The sequence below is a fragment of the Mustela lutreola genome, chromosome 18 (assembly GCF_030435805.1).
Source record: "Mustela lutreola isolate mMusLut2 chromosome 18, mMusLut2.pri, whole genome shotgun sequence".
NCBI lineage: Eukaryota > Metazoa > Chordata > Mammalia > Carnivora > Mustelidae > Mustela > Mustela lutreola.
Window position 1 is genome coordinate 41,982,631 of NC_081307.1, and position 27,444 is coordinate 42,010,074.

Here is a 27,444-nt window from a genome sequence, read left to right on the forward strand (position 1 = left end):
TCAGAGAAAGACATTTATCATATAATCTCTCTGATATGAGGAATTTGAGAGGCAGGGCAGAGGGTTACGGGGGGGCGGATAAAACAAGACGGGATCGGGAGGGAGACAAACCATACCATACGTAAGAGACTCTCAATCTCACAAAACAAACCAAGGGTTGCCGAGGGAAGGGGAGGGAGAGGGTGGTGGGTGATGGACACTGGGGAGGGTGTGCGCGATGGGGAGTGCTGTGACCTGTGTGAGCCCGAGAGTCACAGACCTGTGCCCCTGGGGCTAATGATACATTGTATGTTTAAAAAGAAAAAGGGAAGGAAAGATGGGAGGGAGGGAGGAAGAGAAACTCTCACTCCATTCCGTGCGCACACAAGCCACTGAGCCACCGCAGTTCACAGGGACGCCCGCCTTTATCACCTCTGGTTTTACACGCGAGATCAACAGCGCCAACTTGGATTTAAAAGTCGGGAAACTTAACACAAAACCAAACAGCTGTAATAAAAATGAGTAGAATGAACAGACATTTCTCCAAAGATGACACACTGGAGGTCAACAGGCACAGGAAACGGTGCTCCGTCACCAGACACGAGGGACACAGTGAGCGGCCAGCTCCCACCTTGCAGGACGGCCACCACACAGAGCCTGGAAAATAACAAGTGTTGGTGAGGACACAGGAGCCCTTGTGCTGGTGGGAATGAAGGGCAGCCTCTTCAGAAACACGTGTTTAGCAGCACCCCTACAGAAACCAAGCACAGCACCCCTGGCTGACCCAAGCCCCCTCCTGGGTGGTGCCTAGGAGTGAAAGCAGACTGTCCACGGGCATCTGCACACCGGCGCTCCCGGCAGCTGGCAGGCCAGAGCCACTCGTGTCTGCGCACACGGGTGGACGAGCACCATGGAAGGTGGTCCCTGCACACAACAGGGCATCCTCCAGCTCGAAACAGAAGGGAATCCTGGCACACACCAGGACGTGGGGGACTCAGAGGACATCATCCGAGTGAAACAAGCAGTCACGGGAGGACAAAGTCCGTGTGCTTCCGAGAGCCTGTGGGACGCCACGGAGTCAGAGAGCAGGGTGGACGGAGCTGGAAGTGGGAGGAGGCGTGGGGTCCAAGCACGGGGACGGGGCATCAGTGGGGGGCCTGGGGAGGGCTGCAGAGCGGCGCGCACACACTCAGTGCCCCCCACACCAGAAGACGGTGAACACGGGGCGAGGTGTGCTTTATTCCCCACAGTGCTCGGGCCCTCCCTCTCTGCCAGTCGTGGTCCCCTTACCACCCCCAACTGCTCCGAGGTAAGCCCCCAACAGGCTCTCTCTCAAGATGACCCCAGTCCTGCTGGGGCAGGTGTGGCGAGTCTCTTCACAGACAAGCTCCCGCCGGGCAGGGAGTGGGGTGTCCCCGACGCCTGCGGTGTGCCCTGCTTCCACAGGAAGCTCCCGCAGCCCCCACCACGAGGCAGGGCCGCACACTCTGGCCAGGAAGCCCGTCCGCCTGCAGCTGCACCTCGTCGGGGCCCTTCTCCCGAGCCGCCCGCGTCTTCTGAGCACACTTAGGCACCGCGGTGACGCACGGCGTCTCTCCTTCCCCGGGTTTTGCTCGGGGCAGGAAGCTGCAGCCCCCAGCCCCGCCCGCCTGCTCCCAGCAGGGACCTCACACGCTGCCTGGACGCAGGCAGGATGGGGCTGAGGAGTGGCCCTTCAGAACCCGCCTAAACGCTCACCCCGGTCCCAGGGCACGCCACCTTACCAGCCCTCAGAGAGGTCTCACGCCGCTCTCTCGACGCCTTCCCCTTCCTCTAGCGGGACCGTTCTGTTCGCTGGACGCGTCCGAGGCTCCCTTGCCCTACCCCCATCTCAGAAGTCATTTTCTCCTCCTGCTGCTCAGGTGGGTGCTTTCCACTCGCCCACCTCCCCGATCCCTGCCCGTCCTTCTGGTCCCCTCGTCTGCTGTGCATCCCTCTGGCGTTACCGTATCCTCCGGCCCTGACCAGCTCTGTGTCTCCTGTGTCCGCCGAGGGTCTGGGTCCACCCAGCCTTCCGCCAGCCGAGCGAGCATCTGCATGACCGTTTGGCTCTTCCTCGGGCACTGCCTGCCTCTGTGTCGGGCAGTTCTGCTGCTGTTGTGTCTGGTTCTCCTGGAGCACAGGCCTCTGTCGACCCATTCTGCTTGGCCTTCTGTGTGTGTTTTCGTGAGTCCTAAACCTGAGGAAGGGTACTGTGCCTGCCGGCGACTGGGCAAGCTGGACAGAGCTGTGGTGGGTGGAGGCTGGGGGTCGGAAGGCTCTCCGTGCCAGGCCGCCCTGTGGGATGGCCAGAGCCACCGTGGAAGTAGGTGGGGACAGCCCCGAGGCTCCCCATGCAAACGGCACTCTGGCAAGACGGTGGCGCTAAGCAGCTGTCCCAGGGCCTTCCCAGTGTGGGCACCCTGACAGGACAGTACGTGAGGAGAAGCAAACACAGGCCGATGCAGTCTCTGGGCTCTCATGCAGGGGGGCACCCCGGAGGCACAACTCGGGCGAGGGGCCACCAAGGTGCTCCAGGCTGCACACAGAGTGCCCTGATGAGACTGCTGCTGCTGAAGTGGGCACGGGCCACGGGGGTCTCTGGGCCGAGCGTGGAGGGGGCGTCCTGGCAAGACAGCAGATGGCAGAGTGGGGGCAAGCCAGGGCGTCCCAGGCGCTCAGTGCAGGGGCGCCCTGGGGGGCTGGCTGGCAGGGCCTGGAGCCACCAAGCATCGGAAGCTGAGGCGGGGAGGGTCTGCAGTGTTCCTGGGTGCTCTGCACCTGTGTCGCCTTGCTGAGACGGCGGGAGCTGCAGTGAGCACCGAGCGGGGGTGCCCCAGGGTGCACAGTGCTGGGGATACCTCCCGGGGGCGGCTGGGGCTGCTGTGGGCTCAGGGGCCTGGGGGGATGCGGCATGCTGGTCAGGGTGCCTGAACCCTGTTCCCATCCACACTATCAAGGGGAGGGGAGAGGTAAACCATGAGGCTCACCAGCCCCAAATCCAGAGAGTCCAACAGCTCTCCACGGTTTGGTACAATTTTAAGGATATCTCTTTTATAAGCTAATTATCTTTTCAACAGTGGCTCGTTTCTGTGCCCCAGGGCCGACGCGTGTGCCCGCAGTTCTTCGGCGCGCTCTCCCTGCTGTCGTTCACGGCACCGGGGTGGGTCCTCCCCCACGGTGTCCTCCTCTGCTCGCTCTCTGCTCGGTCTCTAGGTCTGTTGTGCAGAAGCTCCTCGGTCAGCCCTCAGTTCTTCTTCAGGAGGAACTGCTCAGTCAATAGTGCTGGATTTGGGGGTTCCCTGGAGCTGGTGAATTCAGTGGCTTCCTACGCTGTCATCTTGATCTTGATCACAACCTGATTTGGAAACAGGACCTCTGGCAATGGAATTAAGTGAAGGGGCTTGAGATAAAATCACCCTGGATAAACCATGGCAGCCCCAACCCCAAGAGCATAGAAGCCACAGGAAAACTGGCAGGGGAAGGCCGTGTGACTGTGGAGGCAGACACTGGAATGAGGCAGCCACCAGCCAAGGACCGTAGGATTGCCACAAACACCATAAGCTGGGGATGGCCCCCAGAGCCCGTCCACACCTGCATTTTGGACTTCTGGCTCCGACACCACTGACGTTACGGTTACGGCAAAGCATACCTTTAAATTACCTGAGCTCAGTACTGATCTCAAAAGCGCACATGAGCTATCAACTCTGCTATCAAACACAGCAGACACTGGGAGAGAAAGCTCAGCAGACTTGATGCCTCATCAGAAACATAAACCACAGCCAACCTCAGATAAAAATGTGGCCACTTTCCCTCGAAACAGAACAAAACCCGGTGACGCCCTCAGACGAACGAGTCCAGGCTGACGTCCTCTGGCAGCTCCGTCGGGCCCTGAGCTGTGCGTCCGCGGCGACGTGGAGCCGGACAGCGCGCTGCTCCTCTCCCCAGCGCCGCTGCAGTGTGAGCTCCAGCAGTTCCCGCGACAGTCCGCACTTACACGTCTGTCCTCAGCGCAGGCCTGTGTTTGCGCACACACTTTCCAAGAGAAAGACCAAGCGTCATAGCTCAGCTTCTCCCGCTGGCCAGGTGTCCACATTACTCCAGTTCCTATTTCAGGTCACTCTTGCATTAGCAATTAGTCTTTCTTACAAAAAGATATTACAAGGAAAAAGTCCAATTTATTTTTCAAAAAAGATTAAAAACCTGTTTTTAGGACTAACACTTTATTCCCGAATATCTCCCACAACACATTTAGGGTCTCTGAGGCAGACGTATTACGAGGAGGGGGTGTGGGGCGGGTGGTGGCCATGCCGCCCCACGGTTTGCCCAGAAAGGAGACGCACTGGCCCCCACAGACCACGTGGTTTAGTGAAGGAAAAAGTGGTCTTGCAGAGGGTCGGATGGAGTTCTCTCGCAGACAGGCGGGCGGGCAGCCCAGCGACTCTACCGTCTGTGAAGGAGAAGCCAACCGGGAGCGCGGAATGCGGGGCGGGCCAGCGCGACGTGGCCCTCACGGACTGCCTGTCACACAGAGCTGACCACCGCCTCCGGCTGCTACGCCTCCCGCAGACTCCACACTGGCTGATAGTCCCACGGCCACCAGCCCTATCAAGTCCTCTCCACCTCGCGGCACAACACAGGACCTGAAACGGCGAAGGCAACCCCAGAGCGGAGCTGGAGCAGGGGTCGCAGGCCAGAAACAGCCTCAGGAGACGAGCCCAAGAGATCCCAGAGAGCTGCAGGGATGCCATCTGTTCAGCGTGCAGGCCACAACGGACTTCAGGAACGTGCACCAACACAGGAAGCACGAGAGCGGGGGCTTCGTGAGGAACCCGCTACGGGATCCACTCCGGAGCAGAGTGCTGGACACCAACAGGACGAGACAGGCAGAGGCCAACGGCCGCCAAGCAAATAACACGCATTTATTTGTAGGACTGTGGGCGCGACACAGCGTGTCCCGTCCCGCGGCACCGTTTGCGGAGATATTCATAGGACTATGGGCGCGACACAGCATGTCCCGTCCCGCTGCACTGTTCACGGAGATATTCGTAGGACTGTGGGCGCGACAAAGCACGTCCCGTCCCACGGCACTGTTCACAGAGAACCAGCGTGAGGCCAGCAGCAAACTGCAGGGTTTACTGTAGGGAGCTGACCGTCTGTCGCTGAACAGAAGGAATGAAGGGACGACACAGAGATGTTCCTCAAACACAAGATGACAGGCTCTCCCGTGTATGAGAGACTATCCATGGGCGCAAGAGCACAGACACGACGGCGTCTGAAACACGGGTCACTGCAGCCCCACGGAGCAGAAGTACAGAGGGCGCGGCTCGGCTCCACAACGCAAAGAGCCGGGATGAGCTCAGAGGGCAAAGTCAGACACAAACCCCACATGTGAGCAGCACACCTCCGAGGAGACGGGAAACATACATGGGAATTCATGGGACTCCAGGAAAACAACCGTCACAGGAAATCACAGCATCAAGTACATGTAATTTAAATACAGGTAGACAGATAAAAACCTAAGAAAAGTGAATAACTTAGACATACATTTTGGAAAGCTAGAGAATGAATTACTTAAGATAAAAGCAACTCCCAATAACTCGAAAAAAGGCAGCGCTAAAAAATCCAAAGCTAGTCCTCCGCAGAAACTAGTCAGCAAGATGAAGCATAAGATAGCTTATCAGAGAAATTAAAGCACAAACACTTACATTTCACAATGACAAGAAGAAAATTATCAGTGCAAACAGAAAATTTAAAGACTGTGAAGGACTATATTACAAAATGCTCTTGTAAACTAGAAGAAATAAAACCGATAAATTTGGTAAGACACCACTAAAACTCAGATTCTCCCTTAGAGGCGGGGGTTGACTATAAAGTGCACCTAAGAAGCGGGAGACACGTGGGAGCGGGAGCAGCGGCGAGGGGAAGCGACTCATCCCCACGGACCCTGAAACATAGCCTAAAACCTCGGGACAACAGCCTCTGCGCCGGCTCAAGGCGGCGACACAGGAGGACCCTGAGCCCAACACCCCCCTTGCACACACCAAGGCTCTGTAGCCAAGGAACAACTTCCTCCCTGAGCAGCTCCTCCACATCGAGTGAACAAGAAATACCACCACGAGAGCAGGTGGGAGAGGCTGAGACACAATCTCGCCGTGCACCCTACTGGGGCCCAGCACAGCGACACACGATTGGGAGCCAATCACAACCACAAGCTTGTCCCTGAAGAGCAAAGGGCTTGAACTTCCGTGGGAACCCCAACACCGGCAACCTGCATGAGAGACAAACCCTCAAACGTCCAGCTGGGAAGGCCACGGACACAAGCCACGGACACAAGGCCAAGGCAAGTGAAAACGGCTCTCATAGAGCTCCGTGTGCAGACTCCCCCATCCTGCGGCCCAGCACAGACTTTCTGGGAACGAGGCTCCCTGGCTCTTTATAAGGCACTGGCCTTGGTTTGGGGGTGGGGTGAAGGGGCAGGCCTACAATCTGACACACGCCTTGGAGCTGACTGACACGGCCTCCCTACACACATACTGGAGGGAACCTCTCTGTGCTCTCCTGCCACATCTGGAAAGGAGCCCATCCACGCACCCAGCAGGCGGCTTTCCGTGGCTGCCAACCAGGGACACGGTCAGATCTCCCGGCTCTGGTGGCCAGCAGGGTCACACTCGCGTACTCTACACTGCTGCCCACGGGTCTGGCCGCCCGTCAGCCGCAATTGGGGGCTGCCTGAGACCCGCCCCCGGAGCACAGCCTGGCTTGGGTGCACTCTCAAGGACTAGGAGCCCGTAAGCAGCAAGAGACAGCCTGGACGGTCATGAAGACCTGCGAGGTGACCAAGACTGAGGGCAGGGCTGACTGAGAAGTTGCATCGCCCAGACGCGGCCTAAGAGCTGATGGTTTCCTCTAATGCAAAAAAACCCACAGGGAGAGTCAAGTAAAATGAAGAAACAGAGTCGTATGCATGAAATAAAAAGATCAAACCCAAGGGCGCCTGGGTGGCTCAGTGGGTTAAGCCGCTGCCTTCGGCTCAGGTAATGATCTCAGGGTCCTGGGATCGAGTCCCGCATCGGGCTCTCTGCTCAGCAGGGAGCCTGCTTCCCTCTCTCTCTCTCTGCCTGCCTCTCCGTCTACTTGTGATCTCTCTCTGTCAAATAAATAAATAAAATCTTTAAAAAAAAAAAAAAAAGATCAAACCCGAGAAAACAAACCTTAGTGAGACAAAAGTAAGTAACTTACCTGATAAAACGTTCAATACCTGACAGAGTTCAAGGTAACGGTCCTACGGGTGCTCCCTGAGCTCCCAGGAAGAACGGCTGGGCAGAGACAGAAAATGTGCGGAGGTATCAGGAGGAGCCCCGCACCGCACACGGCAGCAGGAGGGCCCACCGCAGACTCAAGGCAAGAGCAGGCGAGGGGTCCAACAGACAGCGGGACCCACCCAGTCAGAGAAGCAAAAAGGAGAAAGAATTAAGTGATCTTAAGGGAATTATGAACACCAAGGGGACCTGCATTCTCATTACAGGCTCCCCAGAAGAACAGAGAGAAAGGGGGGGCAGGGGACTCATTTGAAGAAAAAATGGCTGAGAACCTCTTACCCTGGGGACAGAAACAGACATCCAGACCCAGGAAGCTCAGAGTTCCAGTAAGATGAACCCAAAGGGATCCACACCAAGACACACTATAATTGAACGTTGAAAGTTAAGCAGCACGAGAAAAACCATCTGCGGCAGACAAGAGAACCCTCTAAGACTCCCTGCAGGTTTTTCAGTAGGAACTGTGCCGGCCAGAGCAAGTGGCGTAATAGATTCACGGTGCTGAAAGGAAGAAAGAGCTGAGATGCCTCTACCCAAGCAAAGCTGTCCTGTGGAACTGAGCAGAGAGAAAGAGTTTTATAGATAAGCAAGATTTAAAGGATTTAATCGCCACCAGACTAGCCTTACAAGAAGTGTTCAAAGGACTTCTTCAAGCTGACACGAGAGGGTACTGATTAGTAACAAGAAAAATATGAAAACATGAATTTCCAAAAAAAAGAAAAAAGAAAACACGAATTTCACTGGTAATGGTAAATATATACTAAAATCCAGAATACTCTAATATTGTAAAAGTGGTGTGTTAATTACTAATAAAGCTAATATAAGGATTTAAAAAACAGTAAAAATACAATTATTTCTTAACAGATACACAAGATTAAAAGATGTGAATTGTGGAATCAAAAACATAACAGGGGTGGTAAGATATAAAGCTTTAGAATGTCTTCCAACTTAAGGTATCCAATTAAAACAGATGGCTATAAATAGAGCTGTTTTATGTGAGCCTTGTGGTGGCCACGAAACAAAAACCTATTGTGGAAACCCAAAAGATTACGAGGAACCAAGGGAAGCATACCAACATAGGAAATCATCAAATCACAAAGGAAAAGACCCAGAGGAGCAAGAAACAGAGAGAAAGACACATAACTACCAGAAACGAACAAAATGGCAGTAAGTCCAGACCGATCAGCAATGACTTGAAATGAGGAAGGACGAACTTCTGCTGTCGCATGACACAGACGGGCCAAACGGATAAAAGAACAAGACCCATCTGCGTGCGGCCTAACAGACTCCCTTAAGAAGGAAGGACACACAGACTGAGTGAGGGACAAAAGATCGTGCAAGCCGATGGAGACCCAAAGGAAAAGCTGCGGTAGTGCCATACACCTCCTGAAACAGACTTCAAGACAAAGGCTACAGTAACAGACACAGAAGGTCACTGCATAAAGATAAAGGGGTCATTCCAACAAGAAGATACAACATCTGTAGGTGCTTCTGCATCCAACATAGAGGTACCGAAATAAAGAAAATATTAACAGATCTAATAATCACAGAGGATGTAATACCCTCATTTCATCAATGGATAGATAACCCTCACAGAAAATCAGTAAGTCCAACAACAGCCTTACAGGACACATGAAACCAGATAGGACTTAACAGGTACACACACAACTTTCCCTCCAAAATTCCTACTTCATTGCGCATGGCACATTCTCCAGCACAGATCACAGGTTAGGCCATAAAACAAAAATCTTCCTAAATTTAAGAAGATAGAAATGATATCAAATATGTTTTCTGACCACAATGATATGAAACTAGAAAGCAGTAAGAAGCAAACTGGAAAATTAACAGATGTATAGCGTTACAACAACCCATTAATGCACAACCAATGGGTCTAACAAGAAAACAAAAGAGAAGTAAGAAAACATCCTGAGACAAATGAAAATGGAAAACAACACAGCGACACATACAGAAGTTCTGCAGGGGAATTTCAGAGTGGTAAACGACTAAGTGGGAAAACCAGAAAAATCTCAAACTAGCTTCATACCTCAAGGAACTAAAGGAGAAGAATAAATCAAAGTTAGCAGAGGAAAAGTAGGTACCAAATTTCAGAGTCGTTATAAGTGAAACTTTTGCACAGCACATGACAAGGCAACGTAGTAAATGGGAGAAAATATCTGCAAATCATAAACCTGATATAGAATTAGTATCCAAAATATATAAAGAACTTTAGACTCAACAGCAAAATAAAAACATTCCAATTTAAAATGGGCATAAGTTGGGGAGACTGGGTGGCTCAGTGGGTTAAGCTTCTGCCTTCAGCTCCCGTCATGGTCCCAGGGGCTGGGATCGAGGCCCGCGTCGGGCTCTCTGCTCCATGGGGAGTCTGCTTTCTCCTCCCTCTCTGCCTACTTGTGATCTCTGTCAAATAAACAAATAAAATCTTTTAAAAAAAAATGGGCGGGGGCACCTGGGTGGCTCAGCAGGTTAAAGCCTCTGCCTTTGGCTCAGGTCATGATCCCAGAGTTCTGGGATCGAGCCCCGCATCGGGCTCTCTGCTCAGCAGAGAGCCTGCTTCCTGCTCTTTCTCTCTGCCTCTCTGCCTGCTTGTGATTTCTGTCAAATAAATAAATAAAATCTTTAAAAAAAAAAAAAAAAAAAAAAAAAAAAAAAAATGGGCGGAAGACCTGAACAGACATTTTTCCAAAGGAGACATACAAATGGCCAACAGGTACATGAAAAGGTGATCATAATTATCAGAAATGTGTATCAATTTTTTAAATGTGTATCAAATTTTTAAAAAATACAACGAGATCCGACGTCACACCAGTCAGAACAGCTAAAACCAACCAGTCAGGAAACGACAGGTACTGGCGAGGCTGCGGAGCAAGGGGAGCCTCCTGCACGGCTGGTGGGGATGCGAGCTGGTGCGGCCGCTCTGGAAAACAGCACGGAGCTTCCTCAGAAAGCATGAGAGGAGAAGGTCAGAGGGAGAAGCAGGCTCCCTGCGGAGCTGGAAGCCCGATGCGGGACTCGATCCCAGGACTCTGAGATCATGACCCGAGCTCCAGGCTCTGTTTTGATATCAAAATTCGGTAATTTCGATAGGGACGGCCCGAGTCTGTAGACTGCTTTAGGCGGCGTGGACACGCTCATACCACTTCTGGGTATTCACAGGGAGAAGATGAAGACGCTGCTGTGAAATCACATCTGTCCCCCCCCCCCATCACTGCCGCCCTGTGCACGGTAACAAAGACATGGGGACCACCTAAGTGTCCATCGATGGATACACGGACAAAGACGACGGGGCCTGCGTTCGTACAACAGAGCATTACTCAGCCGGGAAAGCGCACGCCATCTTAGCACTCCCAGCAACACAGGGGCCCCCTCAGAGGGCCGAGCTGAGTGGATCAGTCAGGTGCAGAAGGACAGACACCAGATGGTCTCACTTCTGTGTGCATCTACACATGACAAGTGACACTCAGAGACACAGAGACCAGAGAGATTGCTGGCCGCTGGTCACCAGAGCCGGTAGGCGGGGAATGTGCCAAATGAGTACTGGGGGTCAAAGTTCACCAGCTTCCCCTTAAAAGGTGAGCCTGGAGGACAGGGGTCTGGCGTGGTGACTGGAACTGAGGATGCTGTAGCACACACTCGCGAGCTGCTGACAGAGAAAACCCTACACATTCTCCTCACCAGAAACAATGTGTAAGGACCAGAAGGGCCCCTGTTCCCTGGACTGTGCTGGTCATTCCACACCGCGTACAAACACTGAACCGCCGGGCTGCACGCCCGAGACTTGGCTAACGGTCACAGCAGCGCACCTTGACGGAAACAACGGGAAACACACGGGGTCAGCGAGACCTGGGTGAAGAACTCCCGGACCGACGCAGTACGAGATGCGGCAAGTCCACGGGCACTGGCGTGAACGACTTCCACAACCAACAGTGGCAAGAAAGGCTGACGCGCAGTCCCATGAACGCACCCTGACGTCAGGCACATGCACGGAGACCACCGTACCGGAACACGCAACACGCGCCCGCCCTGCTTGCCCACCCCCGGGGGCACCCACTTGGCAGCACTCCGCAGTCTTGTGCATGGGAACAAGAGGAGAACTCTGTCCCCCTGTGCTCCCTGCTCGCCTCCCCTTTACCAGCACACGCATTCCCTCAACCTCTCAGCCAGCCCTGGGAGCTCCAACTGCAACACACACAACCACCTGCACCTTGTCACCTCCCCCAACACCTCCACTGTCCCCACGCCATGACCACCTCTCTCACCTCCCCTAGAACCTGCACCTGTCCCCTCCATCATCCCATGCCATGGGGATCACTGTGAGTCTTTGCTCCCGCAGCCCATTCCTAACACGGCGGGCAGAAGGAGCCTGTGAAAGTTTGACCTGAACTGACTTTCCCTCCGTGGAGCACCTGGGACTGCCCCCTCCCTTGGGGAGAAGCCCACATCCCCACAGCACAGGAAGAGTGTCCCCGTGCCTGGCCCTGGTTCACTGCAGCATCTGGTGTCCTGCTGCCCCTGCTGAGCATACCCCTGCCCCCCTGGAGCCTCCTCTCAGCAGACCCCTTCCTCGGGGAGCCCCCCTCCACATTTCCACGTACCCCCCTCGACACGAGCTTGTCCCCTCCGCAGCACTTGTCACGTGGAACAAGCCACGCACTGTGCACATTTCGTCCCCTTCTGTCCGTCGCACCAGAATGACAGTTCCATCAGGGCCTGGGTTTTGGGTTTCCATGTTCTGCTGGCCCAGCAGGGCCTACACCTTGTGTACCGAGCACGGGCAACGGTACAGTAAGAACCAGGCGGCTCTCAGGGCTGGCTCATGGAGGATCTGTCCATGCACCCACGGGACAAAGGAAGATGCAGGCCCCTGTCTGTAAGTGGCTCTTTCCTGGAGGGGACTCGAAAGTGGTGTCCTTCCTGCCTGCCTGCAAGTCACCCCCTCCCCTCAGCGAGGCATCCGGTCTCAGGCCCTCCTCCCACAGGTGTCCACACTGGGGCTGGGACAGCTAACTGAGCTCTGTGGGCCATGAGGGAGTCAGTTAAAGCCTACAAAGCGTCCGATTCCAACACCTTAAGTGTGCTGGAAAAAAGGACCAGAGGGACGCCTGGGTGGCTCAGTGGATTAAAGCCTCTGCCTTTGGCTCAGGTCATGATCCCAGGGTCCTGGGATCCAGCCCGGTGTCAGGCTCTCTGCTTGGCAGGGAGCCTGCTTCCTCCTCTCTCTCTGCCTGCCTCTCTGCCTGCTTGTGATCCCTGTCTGTCAAATAAATAAATAAAATCTTAAAAAAAAAAAAGAAAAAGAGGAAAGGAACAGAGCTTCAGGCTTCTGGGAACAAGCCTGCTGTCTTCAGACGCCCAGGGCAGCGCACACTCAGGTTGCGCTGAGACTCAGAAGTCACAGGGGAAGGAAGAGCTCTGCCGCAGCCCTCACAAGGCCACAGCTGCTGCGCAGCACTGGGGGCCGCACTGGGGGCCACCGGGCACGGAGCGGGCGGTCAGTAAGCACGAGTCTCCCGGATCGGTGGAAGAACGAGGAAATGGGGGGCACGGCGAGCCACCAGGGAGCGAGCACCGCACTGAGCGAGCTGATGAGAGCAAAGGAGGGAGGGAAGAGGGAACTCGCAGTGGCCCCGCGGGGTCCCCAGTGCGACCTCCCCCTCTTCCAGTGCCCGGCAGCTCACGTCAGGGTTAAGAATCTGCTAAGTGGGTCTATTGGGGGAAAAAAAAAAGGAACAGAATGGAAGCTTTGGGTATCAGCAAGAGCATCGCTGAAAACAACAGGTCACAGAATGCAAGCCGGACACAGAGACGCAAGGGGAGAGCACAGGCCAGTCGAAATCACTGTTTCAGGACCACGACACCGACATTCAAGGTGTCAGACCACAGGGACAGGCTTCCGGGAGTGGAGAGAAGAAGGCCCAGGAATGAAGATCCAGCCGGAAGCGGCCAGGCTGTGTGAGCGCCCCGGTCGGCTCTGAACTCACACTGAGTGATAAACGGCCTCGGCTCAGAACGCATCAGCACGGCCCTCGGACATCGGACGAGACAAGCGGGACGCAGCTGGTTAACTCCGCGGAAGAGATGCGACCTACGAGACAGGACTCTGGCTTTCCTGTTCCATGATACAGGACTGTACTCCTCTTGCTTTACGACTGGCGAAAATGCAATATGAAAACAGGGTCAGCCCGGCATTGACGATCCACAGGACATCATTCCCCAACAAGGCAGTAACAACAAATGCTGCCCGAGACACTCAACGCAGCGTCGGACACAGCTGAACCGCACTTCTACGGCGCATAGACTTCCAGGCTTCTTTCCAGCCGCTGAAGAAACAACCCAAGGAGGGCTGAGCCAATGAAGATCCTCAGGGAAAAACACAGATGACAGGGGTGCTTCTCCGACTAAATAACGGCGCAGGGGAATGTCTCCTCACCCAGGCCCTGTGGCCAACAGGACCAGCTCCTATTCAAGGCCCAGATGACCTCATGAGTCCTCCCCATCATCATTATCTGAGAACCGTTCTGCATTCTCATGAGGGAACCAAAAACACAGCCTCTTTCCTTTTTCCTTGGGGGTACCCACAACTTAAGGATGTTCTTTAAAGAATTCAATTAACTTCAGATACCCTGGGAACTGTTAGAGTTGATGGTACTTCCTGTGGCGCCCCAAATTTACAATGCTCCGCCCATTGAGAACCAAATGAGCAAAATCAGCCTTAAAATACTCAAACTTGGGGGGCACCTAAGGGGTGCAGTCAGAGCAGCGTCTGATTCTTGATTTCAGCTCAGGCTGTGATCTCAGGGTTGTGAGTTCAAGTCTCACATAAGACTCAGGGCTCAGCATGGTGTCGGCTTCTCCCTCTCCCTCTGCTCATGTGCTCTTGCTCAAGTATGTAAATAAATTAAAAAAAAAAAAAAAAACACCTCAAACTTGGATTGGAAACAATGGTTAAGGAGAGGCCAATAAAAATAATGCAATGAAAAGGTTTACTAACCACAAAGGGAGAAAACCTTAGAAATGTCACCATTAGAACAGAGCTGAGCACACACCCCCCATCACACTGCAGCCTCCCAGGACGAGGAGGGCCTCCCGGCTCTGGAGTCCCCCGAGACTACAGTTCCTGACAACAGTGCAACCGATGGGAAAGGCTCTGACATCTCAAAGACGTGCAGTGTCCAGACACTCCTCTTTTGCCTTCTCTTTGCAAAAATCATACAAGACTGTCACCAGGGAGAAAACTACATGCCAACCAGGTCCTGAGGGAGAGGCTGAGCCGGATTACTCCTTAGTACGTTCTCCCCACGGCTAAGCCTCCAGGTCTGTTTGGGTGCTCCCCTTCTCCTGGTCCAGTCCGTTAGCTACTCTCCCGTTGATTCTGCACCTCCCCACCGTCCGGCTGCATGGACGCTGCGATGGGCACACACTCAGCCTCCCTCACCAGTCTGCGTCTGCTAGAAAAAATATGGACCCCCCGGAGAGCACACTGTGCTCTGCAGGACGAGACAGGGTAAGCCCACGCGTCTCTCACGTGAAGAACCAACCATCAGAACGGGATGGACATTTGCTCTGTCATCACTAACCTCCGAAACATCATGAATGCTGCTTTGAAAAGCAGCTTAATCAGGATTCTAAGTGTGAACCGACTGGCTACCTGAACCAACATGCTGAACTGGGTGATTTCTTACCTATTTTCTCCGCACTTTTAATACTAAAATGAGGCGAAAAGAGAGTAGGGGGATATTGAAAGGCCTTCTATTTTCATGCCCATTACAAAAAAAAAAAAGATTAAAAAAGTTGGTGAGATGGTGATTCACAGACCTGTGCCCCTGGGGCTAATAATACATCATATGTTTATAAAAAAAATTTGAAAATTTTTTTTAAAAGTTGGTTAGAATCTTGATTGCCTAAATGATTTTTACAGCAATTTTCCTAGTTTTAGAAAGGCTACCCTAAACCAAAGAATTGGGAGTGCTGTTTGAGTCAAAGACATTCAGGGGAAGACAAGGTCATTTTATACAGCAATTTGAAACGGTGGTTACCTATGGTTTTATTTTATCAAATTTTAGGTTCAAAATTAAATTGCTTTTTCCTCCAGAGAAAGAAAAATATCAGACATTTGTTGGAGTTCTGGGTCATCAGTGGCTTCTCCCTACAGGTCTGGATACACATTTTATGGGAAGAGGAAAAAGGGGCAAAGAAAAAAGAAAAAAGACAAAGAAAACAGGTGGAGTAGGGAAGAAGCAGCTACTAGATCGGACATCGTAAAGACGGAGTGCTAACTCTCCCTTCGCCTCGCCATCGGCGGGTGGTCCACGGCTGATGCACGACCGCCGTGTCAGTAAGGGCACCAGGTAGTTTCCACCACATGCGGAGAAGCACCAGTGAGCGGAGCTTCTGACTTCAAGGGGCTCTGGAAGCAGTGTGATGGGGGCGAGGGGCGGGGAGTGAGCCAGGCGGACACAGAGTCTATTATGCAAAGAAAATGGGTCTGACTGTACTCTCTGACTGTGTGTCTACAGAAGGCATTTAATTCTCAGATGTTTAAGATGTGTGGGATGAGGGAGGAAAATGCATGAGGAAAAAACCCACAAACATGCAAATCCCTGAGTGAAGGAGGAGCGGTAGTGGCGTTTGACACGCACAGCCCGCTGACCCCCCATAACGCTGACTGCAGGACCCCCACAATTCAGTTAGCATCAGGGTCCATCAGGCACCAGACATTTCTGGATGTATTTGATCAAGCTCAAATTTAAATAATTTGCCATGAAAACTGTAAGATAAAAAGTAACTTCGAAAATCCACAGCTGTGTAACATCATCTAATACTAGTAGCATACATAATTACCAATCTCATATAAAATTTACAGCCATGAATATTGAATAAAATTCAGAATGGCAGAGAAATGTCACACTATAAGCTCAGTAAATGTAACATGTTATCTTTACTATAATCTGAAATATAAATTAATTTCCGCTTTAAATACTACAAAAACCTATCTCTAAGCTAAAGCTACTAAACTTCTGTCAAAAAAAATCAGACAGCCTAAAGCAAAAATAAACTCTTGGGACTATATCAAAATAAAAAGCTTCTGCACAGAGAAGGAAACAATCAGCAAAACTAAAAGGCAGCCCACAGATGGAGAAAGGTATTTATAAACGACATATCAGATATAGAGCTAGTATCCAAAATCTATAAAGAACTTATTAAACTCAACACCCAAAAAATAAATTATCCAACTAAAAAGTGAGTGGAATGGGGCACCTGGGTGGTGCAGTTATGCATCTGACTCCTGGTTTTATTTTTATTTTTATTTTTTTTTTAAAGATTTTATTTATTTATTTGTCAGAGAGGGGGAGAGAGCGAGCACAGGCAGACAGAATGGCAGGCAGAGGCAGAGGGAGAAGCAGGCTTCCTGCGGAGCAAGGAGCCGGATGTGGGACTCGATCCCAGGACGCTGAGATCATGACCTGAGCCGAAGGCAGCTGCTTAACCAACTGAGCCACCCACGCGTCCCTCTGACTCCTGGTTTTAGCTCAGGTGATGATCTCGGGGTTATGGGATTGAACACTTTGTTGGGATTCAAACTCAGTGGGGAGTCTGTGTGAGATTCTCTCCCTCTGCCCCCCCAACACATGCATTCATGTGCTCGCTCTCTAAAACAAGTAAGTCTTTTTTTTTTTTTTTAATGGGCAGAATGAAGAGACATTTCTGCAAAGAAAACATCCAGATGGCCAACAGATACATGAAAAAGTGCTCCATATCACTGGGCATCAGGGAAATACAAATCAAAACCACAGTGAGATCCCACCTCACACCAGTTAGAATGGCTAAAATTAACAAGTCAGGAAAGGACAGATGCTGGCGAGGATGCAGAGAAAGGGGAACCCTCCTACACTGCTGGTGGGAATGCAAGCTGGTGCAGCCACTCTGGAAAACAGCATGGAGGTTCCTCAAAATGTTGAAAATAGAGCTACCCTATGACCCAGCAATTGCACTACTGGGTATTTACCCTAAAGATACAAATGTAGTGATCCGAAGGGGCACGTGCACCCGAATGTTTACAGCAGCAATGTCCACAATAGCCAAACTATGGAAAGAACCTAGATGTCCATCAGCAGATGAATGGATCAAGATGTGGTCCATATACACAAAAGAATATGACTCCGCCGTCAGAAAGGATGAACACCCACCATTTGCACCGACATGGATGGAACTGGAGATTACACAGAATGTAATTAGATAAAGACAAGGACCCTAAGATCTCACTTATATGTGGAATTTAAGAAACAACACAGATGAACAAAGTGGGGGAGGGGAGGAAGGGAGAGAGACAAACCCAGCAGCAGCCTCCTGACAACAGAGATGCACTGCTGGTTAGCAGAGGTGGTGAGGGACGGGGAAAGCAGGGGAGCGGACTGAAAAGTACACTTACCATGATGAAAAATAATAAAGTGATTAAAAAAATCAGATTGCCCATCAGTTAAAAATCCAGTTGGTAATTATGCAAATGCCAAGTAAAAACAGAGAATAAAATCAACTGCGTGACCCACAACACCTTGAAGGAGAGGTTCTGAGACCTCCCAGTTCTCCAGCCGTCCCAGCAGCACCAATGAGGCAGACTGCCACTTCTCACGCCGTGCTTCCGAGCTTGTGCGGCCTGGGTCATCGGGATGCTCCCCCGCACAGAGAAAACCCCGCCTTCCTCGGAGTCTAGTGCTCTAGCCACTGAGGTATGAGCACGCGTGACCACGTCTCCTCGTCTCCGACCCTACTGACCGGGACGCAGACGCTGAGAGCGATGCTCCACCACAGGCTGAGCAGAGGACACTATGCTCTTGGGACAGCACAGCCGCCACACAGAATGTCCTTCCTTCCCAGATCAAACTCACTCCACCCACTCAGGCTCCCAAGAGAGAAAAATGCATTTGTCTTGCACAAGGTCTCGGACGTATACCGCCAGAACCACATCCTGATATACTGAGGTTCCTCAGCTAGAACATGGGGTTAACATAATCCCTTCTCTCAGATTATTGGAAGGATTAAATGTCTTCAATAGAAGAAAGCGGCACCTATGGGAAGGTTCTAGATCATCTACTAGGCTCAGTCTTCCCCTAAATAATGTATGGCTTCTCATCAGCCCTGAGTACAGGCGAACTCAGCCAATGACAAGGCGTTCACCCTACGTGGGCAGCAGGCAAAGGACAGGGTCTGTGCAGCTGTAACTTACACGCTGTGAGTGAGAGCACGCGGGTTATTCTCTCTCTCCAGGTCCCGACTCCAGGATTCGCATCGCTTCCAGCCATCTTCTGTCTTAATCCAGCTCCATCCAGGAGATCTCCAGTCCTGACCCAAAAATGGCATAGTTCTCCTGTAAAAGAATTAATTTACATTAAAAACTTATGTGCAGTTAACAAGTTTCCTTTCACTTAGAACATTTGTTAATTAATTTTTAAGAATAAAGTTCTTTTTTTAAAAAAAAAAAAAGATTTTATTTATATATTTGACAGAGAGAGAGATCACAAGTAAGCAGAGAGGCAAGCAGAGAGAGAGGGAGAGGCAGACTCCCCACGGAGCAGGGAGCCCGATGTGGGGCTCGATCCCAGGACCTTGAGATCATGATCTGAGCCAAAGGCAGAGGCTTAATCCACTGAGCCACCCAGGCGCCCCAAAAATAAAGTTCTTAATACTTAAATGCCTACACATACCCTAAATGCTCAGGAGACCTTGGCGGTCACACAGCACCTCGATGTGTACTAACACATCAAGACACTGACTAGCTGGCCACTGCACAGGTCAGGACGGGCTCAGCAGAGCTACCATCTCAGCTCTTCCCCGCAGAGTCAGCAGGGGTCAGTGGAGGAGGAAGAACAGGGAGCATCACACCAGAGAAGATGCTCTTCACTAGAAATCAGAAGCAAAGGAATACGAGACATTCTCCTGTTCTGCACTGTGCGCTCTTCAGTTTGGCTGAAGCTTACGGCATGAGATGTTGAGAAGTGAGAATAGGAAGTGATCAGATCAAAGAACTGGACTTTCCCCTGAGGGCAGAGAGGGGCCTAGGAAGGGACTTCAGAACATAAAGGATCTGTTGGGAGTCAAGCCTTTCAGGAGCCTCGGGGGTCCCCCTGTGAGGAGGGAAGCTGGAGCTGGCCAGGGTGGGGGTGGCACCGAGGGAGAAGGAGCGAGGACTGGCGGTCACAGAACACTGGCCACCAGCTCGGAGTGTGGCTGCACTGGAGGAGAGAGTCTCAAAGTATTCAGGAGGCAGAGTCCAGGAGCAGACAAGGACTTCCGTCTTGCACGCTGTGTGTCTGGCCCTTGCGTGGAGCTGAAGGGACCAGGTGCCATGTGCTCAGCTAACCCAGGTAGGCCCACCGGGCAGGGCCACATGCCACACTGGCTGGATGTGTGAGGGGAGACCAGAGACAGCCCGGGTTAGCTTCTGGCACCTAAGAGATGCTGATTTCAGTTTCAGACAGGCCTGTTAGCTTTGCTGAACCCATGGCGATAGGCACTGTCCTGGAATCCACGTGTGCGAATCCAGGTGTAAAAATTCTGACCTTAAAAATGAGGACACAGATATTATTACTTTTATAAAGCTCGCAATTTGGTGAGAGCAAGACCTCGAATACTAGCTCTTCCACTGCCTGGAGTGACCTTCCTCTTGCTCACTGGTTCTCCACACTGGCTGTGCGTTAACATTACAGCCTTGGAGGCTGTTAGAACATACAGTGTTAGCTTCACCCCAGACAATTGAACAGGAGAATCTATGGGTGACGGAGCACACAAAGGAGCTCAGTAAACACTGGGTAAACAATGCATAAACAGAGCCACGGCTTAGAAGAGAGGGGAAGGCTGGAGACCGTGACAGGAAACTCACCAGCATTCAGGCAGTAAGCAAAGCCACAGGAATGATACCACAGGAGAGAACACACAGAGCCAAGGGAAACACTCTAAGGGACCAGGACATTTGAGGGCCAAGAGGTAGAGGAGCCAGAGAGGGAACGGAAGAGGAAGAGCCGAAGAGGCAGGGGAAGGGAGTAGGAAGCCAAGAGAGGAGCATATTTTAAGAAAGGAATGAATGATGCAGAAGAATGAAACTGGACCATTTCCTAATACTACACACAAAAATAGACTCAAAATGGATGAAAGACCTCAATGTGAGGCAGGAATCCATCAAAATCCTTGAGGAGAACACAGGCAGCAACCTCTTCGACCTCAGCCACAGTATCTTCTTCCGAGAAACATCGCCAAAGGCAAAGGAAGCAAGGGCAAAAATGAACTATTGGGACTTCATCAAGATCAAAAGCTTTTGCACAGCAAAGGAAATAGTCAATAAAACCAAAAGACAACTGACAGAATGGGAGAAGATATTTGCAAATGACATATCAGATAAAGGGCTAGTATCCAAAATCTAGAAAGAGCTTATCATCTCAACACCCAAAGAACAACGAATCCAATCAAGAAATGGGCAGAAGACATGAACAGACATTTCTGCAAAGAAGACATCCAGATGGTCAACAGACACATGAAAAAATGCTCCATATCACTCGGCATCAGGGAAATACAAATCAAAACCACAATGAGATATCACCTCACACCAGTCAGAATGGCTAAAATCAACAAGTCAGGAAATGACAGATGCTGGCGAGGATGCGGAGAAAGGGGAACCCTCCTACACTGTTGGTGGGAATGCAAGCTGGTGCAACCACTCTGGAAAACAGCATGGAGGTTCCTCAAAAAGTCAAAAATAGAGCTACCCTATGACCTGGCAATCCCACTACTGGGTATTTACCCTAAAGGCACAAATGTAGAGATCTAAAGGTGCATGTGCACCCGAATGTTTATAGCCCCAATGTCCATAATAGCCAAACTATGGAAAGATCTAGATGTCCATCAACAGATGAATGGATAAAGAAGATGTGATACACACACACACACACACACACACACACACACACAATGGAATACTATGCAGCCATCAAAAGAAATGAAACCTTACATTTGCAATGACATGGATGGAACTAGAGGGTATTATGCTGAGTGAAATAAGTCAATCAGAGAAAGACAATTATCATATGATCTCACTAATATGAGGAATTTGAGAAGCAACGTGGGGGGTTTGGGAGTTAGGGAGGAAAAAGTTAAACAAGACGGGATTGGGAGGGAGAAAAACTATAAGAGACTCTTACTCTCACAAAACAAACTGAGGGTTGCCAGGGGCAGGGGTATAGGGAGACGGTGGTTGGGTTATGGACATTGGGGAAGGTATGTGATATCGTGAGTGCTATGAAGTGTGTAAGCCTGACGATTCACAGACCTGTGCTCCTGGGGCAAATAATACATTATATGTTAATAAAAATTTAAAAATTAAAAAAAAAGGAATGATTGAGAGAGGACAACACTTAACAAGCTAGTACAGTAAGAACTGAAAAGTATATATTGGATTTAGCCACAAAAAGATAGCAGACAACTCAACCAAAAACACTTTCAATAATGTCATATTAATCTCGGGGGTGCCTGGGTGGCTCAGTGGGTTAAAGCCTCTGCCTTCGGCTCAGGTCATGATCTCAGGGTCCTGGGATCGAGTCCTGCATCCGGCTCTCTGCTCAGCGGGGAGCCTGCTTCCTCCTCTCTCTCTCTGCCTGCCTCTCTGCCTACTTGTGATCTCTGTCAAATAAATAAATAAAATCTTTAAAAAAATAATAATGTCATATTAATCTCACATCCAAGTAGACTTGGGGCATTTCGCTAATGTGGAATATTTCTAACAGGTACATGAGAGACAGAAATGTTCAAATATTATCTCCTAACTATATCTATTACAACTAACAAAAAACAGGCTATTAAGTAGACATTTATACTGGCTTAGAAGAAACAAAAATAATTAGAAGAAAATTTTAAGCCTTCAACAGCATTCCTGGGTCAACTTTTAAGTGCTCACATCCTTAACAAAACTTGGTTTTCCAGGAAAAATATCTTTAACAGTCACATGTTCATTCAAACTCTTATTTTATTATAGTTTTTTAAAAGATTTTATTTGACAGAAACTACAAGCAGGCAGAGAGGCAGGCACAGAGAGAGGGGGAGGCAGGCTCCCCACTGAGCAGAGAGCCCTATGCGGGGCTCCATCCCAGGACTCCGGGATCCTAACCCGAGCTGAAGGCAAAGGCTTAACCCACTGAGCCACCCAGGCGCTCCTCAAACTCTCATCTTAGAAGATACTTCAGAATCATTTTTTAAATCTCAGCACTATTTTTGTAAGTTTTTTTTAAAGATTTATTTACTTGAGACAGAGAGAGCACAATTGGAGGGGAGTGTCAGAGGGAGAGGGAGCAGGCTCCCCACTGAGCAAGGAGCCCGATGCGGGACTTGATCCCAGGACGCTGAGATCGTGACGCCCAGCTGAAGGCAGATGCTTCACCTGCTGAGCCACCCAGGTGCCCCGTAAGTATCATCTTGCAGACTTGTTTCAGGCCACCAATCACCCTAAGATGCAGACGCTACTACCACATCCAGCCCGTTGTTATCTGAAATTGTCTCCAACAGTATGCGCGCCTCCCAAACAAGGCAGGTGCAAACCATGATGGGGAAGATGCTGCTTAAAACGTAATCTAGTCTCATAAAAACCAGACGAGAGAAAAATGTCTAAGGACCAACTGCGACAGTTGCCAGCGTGTCTCCCAATGTCATATACGACGGATTCAGAAAAACCGGTATTTTTATAAAAAGTGGCCAGCACGCAGAACACTGCTACACAGACCAGATATAGATTACTCCAGTAACAGGTAAACACAGACCAGCACGTTATTCTGCTGTATGTCCCTTCCCTGAAGGTGTACTACCTAGTCCAAGAACTAAAGACAAGAGCCACATCTTTATCCATTCATCGGTGGGAGGACATTTGGGCTGTTTCTATTTTGGCTATTGTGGGTAATGCTGCTAGAAACACCAGGGTACAGGTACCCCTTCAAATCTGTATTTCTGTATCCTTTTGGTAAACACCAGTGATAAATTGCTGGGTAGAGGTGGGGAATGCGCTGGGTGGGAGACGGACATTAAGCACTTGTGATGAGTACTGGGGGTTTGATGTCAGTGATGAGTCACTGAATTACTCCTGAAACCAAAAATTACACTATATGTTAATTATAATTTTTTAAAATTTTGAAAAAATAGATAAGAGCAAATAAGGAAACTCACACTTTCCTCTCCAGATGATTAAGAGTTTTTAGGCAATGTAGTGGTAGGAGCAGTGTCATTCTGCAGATGACCTGCCAGGTCCCGGGTGGTAAAGGGCGTGGGAGAACCGGGGCAGAAAGCACAGCTCGTGGAACAGAAACCTCCTGCCGACAGCTCAGCTAACCACCTGTCTTACGACGTGAGGACGCAGCAACCCTGCCTTGGTCCATGTAGGCGCGATGCCCACTCACCGCTTAAGACACTTTTACTCAGGCCTCCAAAGCAACGCCCAGAACATTTACGCGAGGTTTTCACGTGAAGTTAAGAGTCAGCTTGAAGATAATCAACTCTTTTGCAGCAACTCCTGTGAGAAATCACATGGTTAGCCCGAGCGCTCAGGGCTGCTTCTATTTATACGGGTTGGAAGCAACGAAGCCCAGCTGCACAGACCACGGACACAAAACACAACATTCCCAAGGTCTATATCTCCAACACAGACGAAAAGATCTGTTTTGCCGTAGCTGTGCACACTTCATAGGTCTGACATAGGTTCTCTGGATTGTAATGAAGCTTTATCTGAAATTATAATTCCATACAGTTCACGAACTACGGCAGACTCTGGTAGAAGCGTTTATTATAAGCAACAACAAAAAGCCATCAGGGAAAAACAAGAAAAAAAAAAAAAAGACAAGGCGCAATTGAAATGCCTGGGACCAAATTTTCAAAAACACTCCCAGCATCTAAACTCGCAGACGGAAAAAACATTATTACACTCCGGAATGAGGAACAGCCCACCACTTTTATGGAAATTTATTGATCTGCCTTGCTAAAAGACCTGAATTGCTGTAACTTTATAAGTTTTAGTTAAAATCACATTTGTTTTGAAAAATTTGAAATACAAAAAATAAAGGCAAAACTTCCTCCTCAAATGAAGCACTTAAGAAAGCTACTCAAAGGGCGGCTACTCGGTTGCGCAATAGCTACTAGGATTTGCAATTTTCGCACATTTCAGGTTAACTGATGTCAGCCAGCAAAGGGGCTAAAGTCTTCCGCATCCTCCGTTCATGGTGCACACAGAGAAGTGGGAGCCCAGGACCTCCCAGGTTGCCTGGCCCAGAAGAAATCCCAGGAGGAGACACGCAGACCCAGGCAAGAAACGCCTTCCTGCAGGAGCGCCCCTTCTCAGCCGGTGTGTCCCAGCGCACGGCCGCTCCGGTGGGAGGCCGGCCAGCCTCTGAACAGCCCGGCTGCACGGTCTCAGCCCCTAACCTCCCCGAAGGACAGAAAATGCTACCATCACCCCCCATTTTTAAAAGGTTTTATTTATTTATTGGACAGACAGAGATCACAAGTAAGCAGAGAGAGAGGGGGAAGCAGGCTCCCCACTGAGCAGAGAGCCCGATGCGGGGCTCGATCCCAGGACCCCGAGACCATGACCTGAGCTGAAGGCAGAGGCTGTAACCCGCTGAGCCCCCCGGGAGCCGTGCCCGACACCCCCCTTTTACAGCCTTAAGTCTCCCTTTTATAGAACCAAGTGCGGCCCAGCGCCCGGCCGAGCGGGGTCTCGTCTCTGGAGCGTCCGGGGCCCACGCTCTCTCCCCGTGTTTGTGACATTTCCTGGGCACCCGTGAAAAGGGAAGGTCGTAAAACGGTGGGGCTCTCGGGGTCACCTCGTATTGGTCACTAAACACGTCGAAAGTAACGACTGGCCTAAATACAGAACCCGAAGGACAACGTGCGCACAACAAACTGTCCTGCCGGGCGCTCGGCCACAGGCCAGGACTCGCGGGGGCGCAGACGGCGCCGGCAGGTCCGCGGCCCGGACGACACGCGCCCCCGGCACAGAGACGGCGGCCGCGCACCCGGGGAGCCGGAGGCCGCGGCCGCACCCGCTCCGGGCCCGCAGGGACACGGCACGCGCGTGCCAACCCCCTCGGTGCCCGCGCCAATCAACCTGCGTCGTCCCGTGCTGGGAGTCGCCGGCCCCAGCCCACAGCGCCCCGTGCTCCGCCGCGCCCCCGGCCGCCGGGATCGCGGGTCACGCGGGTCGGACGCGAGCACGGCCGCCCGTGCGGAGGAGCGCGACCCCGCAGGAACAGCAGGGACAGCCGCGCGCGGGCCGGGGTCCTGGGCTGCCCCGGGAGGGCCCCACGCGCGGCCGCAGAGGCCTCCCCGCGGCGGAGCCCGGACCACGACGGGCAGGGCCCCCGGGCGGTGCGCTCTCCCGAGGGCCAGCGGCGTCCCCGGCCGGGGCTGCGGGCGCGGGAGCAGCTCGGGAAGGCGAGGCCGGCACGTGTTCTCTGCACCCCGAGTTTCCGACCCCGCGTCCGGCGGCGGAGGCCTGCGGAGCGCCGCGGCTCCCAGCGCGGAGGACGACGCGCGGCCCGGGTCGGCGGCCGGCGCAGGGAGGCGGGCGAGGCCGGGGGAGGACGCCGGAGCCACACAGGCTGGGGACCAAGGCTCAGGCACGGGGAGGCCAGCGGAGCCGCCGCCCGGCACTGGGGGCGCAGCCGGAGCCGCAGAGGAGGCCGGAGGGCCCGGCCCGGGCAGGACGCTGGGGCCGCGGACGGGGCCCGGACAGCAGGGGGGACGCGGGCGAGGCCGGGGTCGGGGGTCGGCGGCAGGGGAGGGGCGCGGGCGGGCGCCGCGAGGCGCAGGCGGCGGGCGTCCCCGGGGGAGGGAGCTCGGGGCGCGCGGGGGCGGCCGCGCCGGCGGGAGGGGCCCCGGGAACCGCCGCCGGCCCCGAAGGCAGCGCCCGCGGAGCGCGAGGCCGGGGCGGCAGGGTCGCGAGCGCGGGGATGGGCGGCGGCCGAGGGGAGGCCGCGCCGCGCGGCTCCGGGCCCTCGGTCCCCACCGGCGCGCCCCGGGCCCCCGACCCTACCTGGCGCGGGCAGGGCTGGGGGTTCGCCGTCCCCACCGCGAGCGCGCGCCGCCTCGGTCCCCGCGGGAGCAGACGCCCTCGGGCCCCACGGACGGCGGCGCCGAGCTTTATTGCCGGAAGTCGCCCGCCGCCGGCCGGGGAGCGCCGACCTCTAGCCCCGCCCCGGGCCGCGCCGATTGGCAGCCGCGGCTCCGCGTGGCCGTGTTGCTACCGGGCTCCCGAGGCCGAGGCGCGCGCGTGCGCAATGGGCCCCGCGTCGCCTCCTCCTGCGCGTGCTCAGTGGGTGCGGGGGCGCGCGAACCCGCGGGCGCGGGGCGGGGCGGTGTCCGCGCGTGGGAGGGCGCGCTGCGCTGACCTGCGGGCGTGGGGGGGCGGGGCCGGGGGCCGGCGGGTCGTCGGGCCGCGACCCCCCTCGGCTCTGCTGACCCCGCCCCGCCCCAGGGCCCACGCCCACGCCCACGCCTGCTCCCCGCAGCTCCCCGAGCCTCAGTTTACCGCGGAGCCCCTGCGCCCGCGGTCGTCGGTCCCCCGCGCGCGGCTCCGGCATTGTCTGCGTCCGGACCGCCCGACGGGCCAGGTCCCCGCGCGGGGCGATCGTCCGCGGGGCCCGCGGGCGCGCGGGGGTGCGGCTCCTCCGGGCGCGCGGATGTGGGGGTTCGCGGGCGGGGCGGGCTGTTTTGTTTAAAGAGTTTGTTTATTTACTTGACAGAGATGCAAGGGGGGGCGGGGCAGACTCCCCGCTGAGCGGAGACCGCGGACCCGAGATCACGACCCGAGCTGAAGGCAGAGGCGTAACCCACGGAGCCCCCCGGGCGGCCCTGACTATACCTCTCGAGACTCGGTGGGTGACGACAAACCGCACGGTTACCCTCGGAAACGGCGTCCTCGCTGCGGCTCGGATGTGGCCCTGCCCTATTCCGGGGTCGGGGGCACGCGGGGCTTCCTTTCCAGCAAAATGAACCCTCAGAATCGACCATCTGACCAAGTCACCCGCTGCCCTCGGACGGCAGCTGTTCTCTGAATGAGGGTCTCCAGCTGGACGTTGTTCCTGTA

The 27,444-nt window shown here is 53.0% G+C and overlaps 2 protein-coding genes across 5 annotated transcripts in view; one reads left to right on the top strand and one right to left on the bottom strand.

The window, feature by feature from the left end:
• The window catches only part of FBXO25 (F-box protein 25), a 51,054-nt gene extending 24,500 nt beyond the window's left edge, over window positions 1-26,554 (bottom strand). The window contains exons 1-2 of one of the 4 annotated variants that reach the window (XM_059156161.1): window positions 26,392-26,554; window positions 18,559-18,699 (exon numbers count right to left, since the gene is read on the bottom strand). In XM_059156161.1, coding sequence (XP_059012144.1) covers window positions 18,559-18,692 — 134 coding nt within the window. In that variant the 5' untranslated portion in view covers window positions 18,693-18,699; window positions 26,392-26,554. The remainder of the gene's footprint in view (window positions 1-18,558; window positions 18,700-26,391) is intronic. The other 3 variants (XM_059156162.1, XM_059156163.1, XM_059156164.1) reach the window with 3 other exon arrangements.
• Window positions 23,750-26,745, top strand: LOC131820401 (collagen alpha-1(I) chain-like). The gene is made up of 2 exons (XM_059155975.1): window positions 23,750-23,825; window positions 25,286-26,745. The coding sequence occupies exons 1-2, from the start codon at window positions 23,750-23,752 to the stop codon at window positions 26,743-26,745; spliced, it is 1,536 nt and encodes a 511-aa protein (XP_059011958.1).
• Window positions 26,746-27,444: the final 699 nt, after the last annotated feature.

What these genes read in the sequence shown, in the direction of transcription:
- LOC131820401 (XM_059155975.1), top strand. Translation starts at nt 23,750, where the DNA reads ATGCCCACTCACCGCTTAAGACACTTTTACTCAGGCCTCCAAAGCAAC. An exon ending in CATTTACGCGAGGTTTTCAC is followed by an intron (nt 23,826 to 25,285) that starts GTGAAGTTAAGA and finishes GCTCGGCCACAG; the next exon opens with GCCAGGACTCGCGGGGGCGC.